The 13,953-nt window shown below is 31.1% G+C and overlaps 1 protein-coding gene across 1 annotated transcript; it reads left to right on the top strand.

Moving 5' to 3' along the window:
- The first annotated feature begins 260 nt into the window (after positions 1-260).
- Positions 261-9,223, top strand: LOC125064203 (peroxidase-like). The gene is made up of 11 exons (XM_047671141.1): positions 261-353; positions 2,129-2,293; positions 2,675-2,862; positions 3,289-3,493; positions 4,312-4,509; positions 4,998-5,142; positions 5,770-5,920; positions 7,386-7,553; positions 7,700-7,898; positions 8,222-8,327; positions 9,030-9,223. The coding sequence occupies exons 2-11, from the start codon at positions 2,236-2,238 to the stop codon at positions 9,133-9,135; spliced, it is 1,524 nt and encodes a 507-aa protein (XP_047527097.1). The 5' UTR covers positions 261-353; positions 2,129-2,235; the 3' UTR covers positions 9,136-9,223.
- The last annotated feature ends 4,730 nt before the right edge of the window (positions 9,224-13,953 follow it).

The following is a 13,953-nucleotide window of genomic DNA, read 5'->3' as shown; positions in this document are numbered from 1 at the left end:
CCACAAACTAAGTACTTGAATATTCAATGGGGCGAGCCTTGCATGCGAGTGCTGATAATTCTAGATAATCTCGGTTTTTTCGGAGTATAAATACTAAAACGTTACTTAACCAAAAGGTTGCATTGATTCCTTCTATTCAATATCATTGCTGTTACCAACTGTTATGTTTAGAGACTGAATATAATTTATCTACATTATATATTATTTGTACAGTTGGTGCGTAAACGAGATATTACCATGTAACCCTCTGGAAGGTAGAAGAGTTGACGGATCCTGCAACAACCTTAAACAACCGACCAAAGGATCAGCTCACACTCCAATACGTAGACTATTACCGGCGGTCTATGACAAAGGTATTATGATTATTTATTTTGTATCAGGAAAGTAATACTGTATCTGGTCTTCTATGACCTTACTAAAATGATTTTTCTACACGATAATCGGCTTCTCTCATCGGCCACAGAGTAAATTATATTGTAAGAAACTGGCGAGATTTCCACTTTTTCTTGATTTTTTTTTGATTCGTTGACAATTAGAATGTTAAACAATAGTAAAAAATATATATATAAAGTCGTTTCCAATAAAAGCTATTTTCTTCTTAAAAGACAAATAACCATGTATCGTGAGATTTGCTAATTGATCTGCTATTTTATGCACTAAAAACAGATCTTGATTAATATATTTATAATACAAACTATTTTATTTACTTTAATAGTTCCCAAAAAACATCACGGATATTCAAAACGTATTTTTTTTGGGAGCAAATGATATCATTCTTCAAGATCAATGATATCGCAAGTTCATAGTAATATATTTTTTTTTTTTAAAAGAAATACACGCTTCATAATTTTATGACTTTTTTAAGTAAGATAACAATCACTAATGTGATTCAACTGGAAAAACAACCTATTATTCTTCCTACAATTCCACGCAGATGCTATGACTCAGTAAGGCCATTTTTTAAAATTGTTATCTGTGTGCTGATTATTTATTAAATTATTTTATTCATCAAAATTAATATCATAATTATTTTCTTAATATCGGTCTTTAGAACCGGGGATTTATATTTAGATAAAAAATAATTCAAAATAACGATACATCCTATTAAATTTTGTTATTAGTTCCAGGTTACAGAGACACAAAATAATCGATATTGTAAATAATCAAACTCTTTTCTACCATTCCCATGACAGAGTATGTTAATAAAGTATAATTTATTGTATACATAACCTGCATTGAAATCAACAAATACTAAGTCCACGCTTTTTTTATCATGAATATAGTATTGTATTGAGTAATATGTTCTATTTACCAAAGATTTTTTGTCATGAACTTTAAATTTTTTAATACGCCAAGTTAAAAATAGCAGTGAAATCTTATTATAAATACGAATACCTTGCCCCAAAAAGATTAATTATGATGTTTCATTATCATTCATATGGAATCTCTCATTTGTTTGATCACCGGTCTTCGTTTGCTTGATCTGCTGAAGTCCTATCAATAATTGAAGTAAAAAATATATATTATTCACTAAAGCGGATGGCATAGTGCAAACCCGTCTGGGTAGATAACACCCACTTATATAATACTTCAAGTAGAAACACAAGAGACGTAACATTGAGAGCTAAGCCCAATGTTAGTTCGTCATTTAAAACTTTTTATCTTTTGACTGACTTTATTAACGCTTACATTGGCATGTAATTATTAAAATTTAGTATAATATTTTTATTTCATTATTTAATTTGATTTCACTGGCGTTTACTAAACTGAATTAGTCGCGGGTAAAACCTCTAACGAAGGGCACAACTGGGTAGTAGGTAAATGAAATCATTTTCAATATATTATCTTGGTAAAACGGGGGATCTTTATCTATGACACCTTCCTACCTTAAAGGTGCAAAAAATTGTAAGGTTTTCATAAAATATTAAGCTTAAAATAACTATCACCTATATATAATTATATACCAAAGTTTTGAATTTTTTTTTTTTCAAAAAGTCGTCATTGTTTTCTAAAATAATTCCCGAACACAGGTTTTCATTTGAGCCGAGTTTTGATAAGCTTATCAAATTATATATTTTAAATATTTATTTCATTAGATTCGTTTATTTATACTTAAAAATGTGTCTAGATTTCGAACCAAGAAAGTCCAAATCTGGCGAGCCCTTGCCTCTGAGCAGATCAATTCGAACGGGAGTGTTAGCCGAAGGACGAGTACCAGATACGAGATTCTCACAAATGGTACCAAATTATTGGGTATATATTCTCGGTGATGTTATATCTGTGCACGATACAGGTAAAAATGTTATTATTTTACTTTAAACAATCAATACCTTGCTTTAATAATTTCCAAGTAAGAAGTCAATCGATACAATCAAACCCAAATACCATTAAAACAAATTTATCTAGTCCAAGCAGTTGAAAAGAAAAACAAACAGTTGATTGAGTCTTTTACCAGAAAATAGACATAAAGACTAAGAAAATATTTTAAATTTTATGAATACCTTGAAAATTACCCTAAAAATTATCTTGCCTTCTTCTTCTATCTTTTCTAATTCCTGACATTTCAGTTTATCGTCATCATCTATTAGCCAATTCACACAAAAATCATTTATGTATGTAATATTTAATCTTTATTTCGTAAATTGATTCTACTAAACAAAGAACTTAATTTTAGTAAACTATATAAGATGGAGACCCTATTGTTGTGAAGAGAAAGGAAAGACAGACAATGCTTGTATACCAAACGCCATACCCGATGATGATCCAGTACACAGATTCTCCTCAATAAGATGCTTGAACCTGACTAGACCTGAGAGTTTCCAATCGAGGGGATGTTTGAAAAATGACACAACACCTGAAAGGGTAAGAAAATTATCTTAAAAATATTATTGTTCCATACAACAATAATTTTAAAAAAATATATCTGTATAAAATGTATCCAGTGGTAAGAGAACATTTGGTTTAAAGAAAAATGCTTAAAAATGATGATGGTAAGGTATTTTTGTGGGTAAAGTAATAAACAGCAAAGGCTGTTTATTTATACAATAATATTTCCTTTGCATTAAAGTGTTCAATATTTGTTCAGGCTGAAATTGTTATTAATATAAGTAAATTATTTATTTTTAATAAATTTGTCGTGAATATCTCAAAAGCTAAAGAAATGTCTGTTATATGATTTGACTTGTAACTGTAAAATATTGAGCAGCTTAGCCCCAGTGCTACATTCATCCAAATTAGGATTTTAAACAAGTGTCCATAGGGCTCGTCTTAAAAATTGTTTAATTACAGATATCGACAGCAACACCAGTCTTTGACTTGTCCCATGTATATGGAAATTCTTTGAAAATGTTAAACGCAAAGGGAAGACTTTTTGAAAAAGGCTTGTTGAAAACTGAAGTGGAAAATGGTAAAATTTGGCCACCAAGTGCAAAAACAAAAGATCATTTGTGTCTCTTGAATCAATTACCCCACGAAACGAGATGTCACGACACACGTGAGTACGATGATACATTAGCCTAGACAGTTTCTCAAAGTAACTAAAAATATGCCTACTTTTTAATGATATCTTCAAACTATTTATACAGTTTCAGCAGCTACTATAATATATAATACCCAAAAAGCTTAAGTAAGTTATTTGTATTTGTTTTTCAATGCATGTTTTGAAATTCTAAATTTTTTTTTAAATGAAAATATTTCGTTACATTATGGTCATAATATTAGCAACTAAATAAATAAAGTTATGAAAATATCGTTCACCCCTACCACCTACAGTGGATCGTTAAATAATAAAACCGTAACTTAAAGTATCCTAACCGTAATTTGTTTGGAACTCTTAGGTCATGAACAGAAATGTAATATTGTTAATGTAGATATTGCTTTAAAAATAAAATTTTTAAGCCTTAACATTCAAACAAATAATTATCAAACAACTAATTTGATTGCAATCAAATAATTGTTCAATTTTCAAATTATTTATGTAGATTACGCCGTTACTACGTCGAAAAACACAGAAAGCCGTTGGTGCAGAACCAACGACTTTCCGTGTTGGAGTATTTCCAGTGGTTTTGTATGCCCTCACGTTGGAATATGGGAGTGATGAAATAGAGAGGGTACCTTCATAAATGTACTTTCTTCTGAAGTATAATATGTTCCCCGTCGATGTTCTAGTCTCTCGTGATGGCACCGAAATAATTATAAATATATTTTAAAACTTATAAATTTATTAGTTATTACTTTTCTATTATATTCCTTATAAAGTAATTTATTTCTCAGTATAGTTTAATATTTTTTAAAAAAATATTTATTTTTCAGCGGAAACGGGTGCTAACAGCGTTTTAGCGCCTAACCTATTAGTTATTTGGACTTGGCGTTTTCATAACCGTATCGCGACTATATTGTCTGCGATGAATCCTTGTTGGGACGATGACAGGATCTTCTTTACAACTAGAGATATAGTTATTGCCGCATCTACTCAAATTTACTTTTACGAACTGATGACTACCTTATTGGGTAACTACTTTTATATCACCTTTACACTTACATTACATTATATTAACAGCCTGTAAATTTCCCACTGCTGGGCTAAGGCCTCCTCTCCCTTCGAGGAGAAGGTATGGAACATATTCTACCGAATTTTGAAAACCGAAGCTCTTTTCTGTACCCTTAAAAGCATAAATATAAAGCCTACGCTTATTTGAAATACTATTGACAAACTAATAATGTGCCACTTCTGGGTAAAGAACTGCTATCATCGAGAGGTGAAGCTTAATCAACCATGCTTTTCCAGTGTGAGTTAGCAAACACATGAAGAAGAATCTTATCCGACACATAAAGGTTGTCTTACTGAAGAATTATAAAATTTAATCACGAATTTTTCATGTGCTTAAGCACATGGAAAGTACTTGTTTGGATTAATTTAATAACCTTCGTTATTTACATTTATTTTCAGTTATTTATCCCCAGACAACATTTTTGTTCATATTTTTTATATTTCTCAGGTTACGACAATCTAGTGAGGGAAGGTGTTATCTCACCCAATAAAGGTTTTAGAGATTTATATAATGAAGATATTCAACCTCAAATATCGCTTGAATTTCTTGCCGTACAACGTTGGGCTCACACAATTCAAGACGGGAATCTAAAGTACGTTGAACTGATATTATTTATAATTCATCATCGTTTTTATTTGCATGGAGGGCGTCGGATTATTTGGAGTCAGTACCGAGTGTTCTTCAAAACCGCTAGAAAGGGATTTGGCACACTCGCTGCCGGTAGCCGGATGTCACCAACTGTCTTTGGGAATAATTATGTTTAGTTTCCAATAATGGAATAAAGTTTTCTGGTTCGATACTAAGAATAGGTTTTTCACAATAATCAATTTTGATTGTCAAATATCAATCTTTTCTATATTTAAATTTGCATTTTAAGCTCGAAATTTTAGTGGTATAATCATTTATAGTCCTTACAGGAAGATTTTGCTTCCCACCATACGTCATTGTAATTCGTAAAAAAACTACGTTGTAGTGCTTGATTAAAAAATGTTAGATACTTTCAAAAATTTTCTTAATTACTATATTGGAACTTGAGATTTTTCGATGTTTTTGACAAATGGAATGGAATGCTGACAAATTTTACTCCAAATTATTATGAATTATATAAATTTTGTAAATTTTAATAGAGAACGATTATAATTGTGTTGATGGGTTCCGCTACGCAGTATATAGTTTTGTGAGTCATAAGTCAATAGTTTGAAATGTACTTTTGTTACAGAATGTACGATGCGAATGGCAATTACCTAAAAGAAACAAAGATCGGTAACTTAACACTCCGAACTGGATACTTAGTTGATAATTTGGAATATATCACTCAAGGTGTATTTAGGCAGCCAGCTGCTAAATTTGACTACATCGTTGATCCGGATGTTAGTATAATATTATTTTCTTAAACGGTTACTCTAAACCCTTTAATTTTTCGCTGCATTCTGTTTGTTTTTTTTATGAAATAGGGTTTCGGACCTAATGGTAAGTGGTCACCATGGCCCATAGACAATGGCGCTGTGAGAAATTTGAATCACTCCTTACATCGTCAATGCGCCAAAAACCTTAGAAACTAAGATGTTATGTCATTAACACTGGCTCACTCACCCTTCAAACCGGACCACAAGTTTGGCGGTAGAACGTCTTATGTGTGGTTGATACCTACCCAGTCGGTCTTGAAAAATCTTTAGAACAGGACAAAAATTTGGTCACCATGAATGACGAAATGATGAATGATTGCTTTTTGTTACAGATTTTTATATAACAATAAAGAAACACAATTATAAATTTTAGCAAAATAATTATATTAGGCTAAAATTTATAATTGTTTTCCTTGTTATTTATATTTTTTATTATACTTCCCCCAACCTTCAAACATTTCTAGGCTGTTTTTTAAAATCAAGTTATGTCTGCTTGTGCACTAGTGCAATTATCATATAATTTTAAATGCTACAAGGTTATTAGTTATTTTTCTAAAAAAGTATAAATAGCTAATGAAATAATAAATTAATTGGTATGTGTTTTAAAGCATACATTGTATAATAAACAATTTTCAAGGTACTGGGGTTTTCTAGAGAATTTACAATCTACAATTAATTGGCAATTAAAAATCACCGAACTGATAATAATTTGACGTGCATTTTTATGAATTAATTAGAACCTGTTAATTTATTAACTTCGTTTTTTAAATCACCTTTGTGACTTACAAAGTCAGCATCTAAACAAATATAGGAAGTCAGTTTTAATCTAGACTTAGTTATCGAAAAGATTTCATGTTGTAAATAATTTTAATTAATTTAAGTAACATTTGTTTGATCTCATTTAGTTTCTATTCACGAACTACATAAACTAACAAGCGTGTTTTATTTACACTAAAATTTTATTCTATGTTTAAATAATTAATATGGAACCAATTTAAAACATGCATTTCTGTGATATTTAAATGTAATGAAATCCCATCAAAAACATAAATGTAAAAATGTAAAAATAACTACTCATGTCTTATTTCAGATAATTCATTTAAATGTTATTTATAACGCAAATTTAATTTAATAATTAAATAAAATTAAAATTAATTGTATTTAACTATCATACATGTATTTTATTTGATGGAAAAGTTAAAATTTAAACAATTTAACGAATAGTTAGTCTGGGAAGGTACCACCTACTCGTCGCTTACGCACTTAGTATTGTCGTGTTCCTGTTTGAAGGGTGAGTGAGGCAATGTATCTACCAGTACAAGACAATATCTTAGTTCCCAAGGTGGTAGTTAATGTTTCTGACAGCGCCTAAATGACGGTCCGCCTAACTATTACATTTTTTTTTTTTTAACTAATAACATCGTTTCAGATAGCCGAGACTGGGCTTGGTCCCCATCAACTCGCAGCTGATCTTCTGACTAGTGACTTATCCAAGAATCGCTACTTTGGATTCGCTCCATATATAAAATATAGGCAGTTGTGTTCGGGAAAGACGTACAGCACTTTTGAAGATTTAATCGATGTCATTGACCCTGAGGTACAAGTGCACCATAATATAATTATACTAGTAGATCCAGATTTTCTTACTCATTATGAACGGCAAACACGTATTAGTGCAGATCAACGAGATTAGCTACAAATATTCTCCTCAACGATATTTACAATCTATTTTATCTTTTACAGAGGATCGAACTGCTGAAGGAGAAATATCAACATTTAGAGGACATAGATTTGTTGACCGGTGTTTGGTTGGAGAATTACGTAAGGGGCGGGTCCGTTCCAGTCACATTGTACTGCGTTGTGGTAGAACAGATGATTAGGACGTTGTCCTCTGACCGCCATTGGTACGAGAGACCTAATCGTCCTAACGCTTTCACGATGGGTAATATTTTATACAATTTTATAATTTATCGAAAATAAGTTCGTAATTGTAGTATTTTAAATATGTTTAACGAGTTTTGTCATCTTATTATCTTTTAGTCTTTTTAATTCTACATTTTTTTATTTCAATTAATTTCTTTAGTAGAGCTACTTTTATAGGTTTTTGTTTTCGTTAGAAATTATTCAACATCTCGTTCTTAAAATTGAATAAATAAATTTCTCGTAGTAGTTTATAGAAACGTTCGTGATATTATAGCGGATCCAGTTTTACCTATTTATTAGTAATGTATTGTAAATATGTGACATTGCTTTCTCGGTTGTCAGAACAACTCCTGGAAGTGAGAAAGGCTTCAATGGCGCAGCTCCTATGCGCAGTTGGAGACACGGTGACAGAAATACAACCGCTTGCCTTCTTCCTACCTGGACCAGGGTCTGTATTTATAGATATTCAGTTTTTCAAATTGAGACTCATAACCGGTACTAAGTAAAGATTTTGTGCAATATTTATATTTTTACATAATAGATAGTATCTATTATGTATTTTGTGGTATATTTTTATGTTATTTATTTTAATTTGATGCGAGAAAAACGAGAACTGAACTTTTCAAGGCCCAACAATTATGAGTCAACGCCAGTCTTATTAATGTCTTGAAAGTTTAGTAATATTTTATTATGAATATTTTAAGCAAACAATTACATAAACAAAAATTTATACCTTGAATTTTTCGTGTTCTTCTTTCCTTTGTAGGAAAGGCTTAAGTTTTTGCTTTTAATGTTTACGTTTTGCGTTTGCTTTTTACTTAACTACGCTCTTATATGTTTGCTCATATTTTACTATAGAAAATACTCATGTCGCAGAATAGGTCATAGAGTACTATTTATTTTTAATTAAGGAAGAATATTTCACATATAAAAATGTGGCGAATCAGGCAAGTATGAATAAGGACTATATATTTTTTTTTAGTTTAAAGAACTTATGCAATGTTAAGATTTTAAACGCGGAAAAGAACGGTTTTATAACTGTGTGATCAGTGTCACTGCACTAAAATAACGGGGTCATTGTTATATTATTAACTTCCATTTTTTTTATTATTAATAAAAGTACTCAATTATTATTATTATTCAATTTCAGAAACGAAAGGTGCAGCTGTAGTCAAATACAGAAAATGAATTTATGGCCGTGGAAGGATTGGTCTTGTTCTAGTAAACAAATGGATATTTTGGACACTCAAGTTTAGTCAGTATGTTTTTTCACCTCATAATGCATATCTGTCTGTTACTATTAAGCAATTATAGTCTCTACAGCAATGTATTTAATTTGGAATTTATTAGTTAGTGACATAAGCCCTTTCTTAATTGTTGTAGCCAAGTTTAATGTATAATTGTATAGAAAAGGGTAGTTTTTTCTCTATGAAGATTGTAAATGTTTATTTGTATTTTTATTTAAATAAAATAAATAAATTAAAATTTATTTTTATTAACTTACTTTATCTTATTAATAATGATATTTAAGATGTTATTTTATATTTAATACACTGCTGGGATAAAGGCCTCTTCTCCTCAAAGGAGAGGAGGCCTTTATCCCAGCAGTGGGTGTAGTAACGAAGTTACGTCACGCAAACACAAGCGGTAGCGGCGGCGAGGGCGTGTGACAGCAAAATATATCGTCATATCGTTGGCCGTCACGTCATACAAGGTCTTAGCCTCAATAGCTTAACATTAAAATCACACAAGCACATCATACAGATACACCAAAGAAGATTTTGATAAGTAAAATATAAAAAAAATTAAATACCTAATCGTTATTCCTTGTTGCTCTAGTGAATCCCTTGTACAGCTTAAATTTGGAAGGTACAGAATTAAGATTCCTGGTTCCTCTTCTTCGAATGTGCGTTTTTTTTTTATAAATTAATTCGTGTTAGCTCCTCCGGTAGGTATTACACTCCCATAATATCTCGTACCGCTAATTAGCATTACGTACGTATGTCTGTTAATGCTCCATTGCTGGGTTAGTGCTTTAAATAGGAATCTTCTCGTGAAGAGAAGGCTTGGAGCGTATTCCACTAAACTGCTGCAATACAGACGGATCAACTGTGCAGATTTTCGTCCAATACATGAATGATTGTGAGATGAATAATAATAATTATTATACATGAAATTACAAGAGTGTTTAAAATAATCTGAACCTGCAACCATCGATTAAGATTCACGAATTCCAACCTTAAGGCCACTTCGACTCAAAATTATTACTTTTATAGTATATGCTATTGTCATATTATGTGATGTCGTCTTCAAAGTTATCATGATTTTAGAATTTTAAATATATACGAATCGTAGTTTTGTACCTATATTGCGAAGGTGTATTGACCTTTTTTTTTTTTCTAAATTAGATTTAGAAAAAGAGAAATTAAAGAAGGTAATTGGATTGAATGATTAAATTTATTCTAAACGTTCAGGTGGCTATCATTCCGTTCATTAGAGTGTGAAATTGAACGAGAACTCATTAAAGAAAGGTTTCAAAAAATTGGCTTAAATTGACTAAGCTCTTACTAGGATCTGCTTTCGGGTTTGTTCATACATTATTTTACTTTAGTAACAATGTTTGACTAAGAGATGATGTCATGATGACGTCAGACTTACACTTTGGAATTAATATTTTCCTGTACATATGCGATCGACATTCTTTACTAATTACAATTATTTTAATTTGTTGTTAATTAGGTTCGTCTGTTAAAACATTCTCATTATATCGAAACATGACACATGACCATCGTAGGAGTCGAATCTCAGTATGGGATATGAATCTTACATGAGTCGGTTAGCCCCCATGGAGTCTATGAAAGCTTTCGTCATAAAAATATCTAATAATCATCTTTTTATAATCATTAATATAATATTATTTTAATAAGGAAGAACGTCATATCTCTTTTTTGCATATTGTCGGTTAAACCAAAACTTAGCTATGATTATTATCAGCAAGGAAATCAAACTAGAACTCAGCCGCAGCCATTTCACTAGTTCCTTGCGTGCAATACACTGCAGAGCATAATAAGTGTATACCTTTATACATATTTTATTGATTTTTATTTTTATAAGTACATCAACCTGACATATAAAAACTTACAACTATGTTACACTTAACACAATTTATTAAATCTGGTATGACTGACAATTACAGATAATTTACTTAAAAACTTATTTTTAATTTTAATACGATATTTTAGAAAGCAAACAGAACATTACAAAATATAAAATAAAGAAACTCAGATCAAATAATAATTAAAACTTATAAATAAACTTTAATCGTTGTAGGAAATAGTTTTGTATAGTGCTTGGCACACTTTTTATTACCAATTCTTAGCTTATGTTGAATTCTTAGTTGAAAGGAAAACAGTCCTAACAATAACTTTAATAATTACTAACAGTATTTAAAACGGGATATTTACCATGTTTTTTATTTTTATTTGTTGGAGCTCGATATTTCGACATTATCTACGAATGTCTTGTTCACGAGAAACGTCAGTCTCGTGAACAAGACATTATACATACAAAAATAAAAAACATGGTAAATATCCCGTTTTAAATACTGTTAGTATTAAAATGACCATGTTAATTTAATAACTTTAATAATGATTTACAGAATCTACCTTTTTTAGACATCAGTCTCCGCAGATATTAGATAATGTACCTAGATGATAAGACATACTTTGTACTCGATCGAGAAATTAAAATAAATTCGTTCATTCATTCCAATTATGAATTTGCTCAATGAGTTCTCCTTTTTTAAGATATTAATTCAGCGCGTAATATAAAACGATTCTTTATGATTGGGTGGTTATGCTATAATTTGAAATATTTTGCTGCTTATCTCTTTTTTCTATGATTGCGTTGCTATAATTTAATTATCCATGCATTGTTTATTAAGCAAAAAAGCGCTGACTTTCCAAAATACGATAATAGATACAAATTAGATTTACTGACCTTTCTTATACCGTATCAATCACGGTAAACTGGCTAACTATACCGAGCATATAAATTTGTTGTTGGATTTAAGACAGATTACAAAATCTCGATAAGGGAATAAAACTAGCTTTTATAATATAGAGCAGCGAGCAAATGAGCCACCTGATGTTAAGTGGTCACCACTGCCCATAGACATTGGCGCTGTATGCAATATTTCTTACATAGACAATGCGCCACCACCTTGGGTGCTAAGTCCCATCTACCAGTACTTACACTGGCTTTCCGTTCAAATCGGAGCACAATAATACTAAGTATTACTTGACGTTAGAATATCTGATGAGTGGATGTTACCTACCCATCACGAAGCGCTACCACCAAGTAAATGTATTATTTTTGCAAAGCCGTGTAATACTTAACCCCCCCCCCCCCCCTCTCCCCATGTAATATCCCATAGGAAAACACTGTAGCGTCGATGTTTTACTTATAAAGGAAGCCTAGAACTTCATCGAACTTCCATACAATTTTTTCACATATAGCCCCTTAGGAGATTAATTTTGCAAAATCCTTCCTTCATTGCTCACCTACATTCCAAACAGAATTCCTGTGCAAAATGAAATCCCGTTAGACACGCCGGTTTCAGCTGTGCATTGTATGTCAGTCAGTAAAATTTTATTAAGTCGATTTTCTTAGTGAGCAATGTGCCGGTCGAGTAAAATTTATAAAGTACAGGTTCACCTTCGTAACTGTTCAACAATGCCTATATCGCTTTTACTAAAGTACCTTGGATGCTTAACAGCCAATGCCATTGTTATTTAATATGATGAAAAAATAAAAAATAATGTTTAATTTTTGTATTCTGATTATATCTTTCCAAAAAAAATATTTGTAAGTGCGTCATTAGTAATTGAAGTAGCATGTAGGATATATTTCCTATCAGTACCTCGCCACGGTAATCCACGTTTTTCCATGACCATATGCCTGTCTTTATCTAGGTTTCAGACGATCTTGCCGTCAGGGAGACACGGTAGCATACGCAAGCGCACTCAAACGACGGGTACCGTTTCTCCAGCGAGAGAAGAAAAGGTTATCAATACAAGCTGTTTTACGATTGACTTAGTTTAGTCATATTGTAGTATCAAACATCTAGCTAAATAGTTTATCCGATTGATACCTTTTTAGGCTCGTAGATGTAAAGAGCGCTAAGCCGTCTGTGTTGACATTGACTTAATCCAGTGGTTCTGCGCAATATATTTCTTTGGACGAGTTTAATATTTGGACTCATCCGGATGTCTGCGGACTTAGCGATATTAACTGTTTGCGTAACGGATCACTGACTAATCGCCATTTTATTGACGCTTTCCAACCGTGATTATTTTTCATAGGGTTGTTCATATGATGTCAATAAAAGTTTATTTATTTTTTAGAGATATGTGACATTTGTTTTTTTTTTTTGTTATACTATTTACATTTAGTTTTATTTTATTGGTATCTTATATGAGGTGAAATTATCTGTGCCTTTTTGGCACAAATAAAAGCCACAATAAAAAAAAATATATAATAGATAAAAATATTGGTTTTCTCTGAAAGTAAAATAATAAAGTCGATCATGAGTGCATCGTATCCTGGTGTAACTTTTGATTGAAACGTTTCTGTTTATATATATATTTATTTTTTCTATTTTTTGGCATTTAGATACAGTTACATTTCCATCCTCATTCTACTTATAGTAATACTTACACTAATAATAATTACTGTAAAGTAATTTAATTACTTATCCAAATTAGAAACTTATATTTGTATAGATACTAATTTAAAAGCACAAATGTTGTTTATAACATAAATAGTTATTTACTATAACGTAGTTGTGAATTCTGGTCACAAAAATTAGAAAGGTTTACATTTCGGACACCGAGTACGTGCGAGGGTGTTAGGACAATGTGTTTAAACGAACCTTTCAAATAAAGGCTCTGTAACACATGTTGCAACATAATGTGTACAAATATATTTGATTTTGCTGCGTATAAACAAGCCTATTTTATAAAAACATGTGAATTTATCGATACAATTCAGCTTATTAGTTAACTAACTGTTAT

The sequence above is a fragment of the Vanessa atalanta genome, chromosome 5 (genome assembly GCF_905147765.1).
Source record: "Vanessa atalanta chromosome 5, ilVanAtal1.2, whole genome shotgun sequence".
NCBI lineage: Eukaryota > Metazoa > Arthropoda > Insecta > Lepidoptera > Nymphalidae > Vanessa > Vanessa atalanta.
This window is presented reverse-complemented; position numbering and strand designations above follow the sequence as displayed.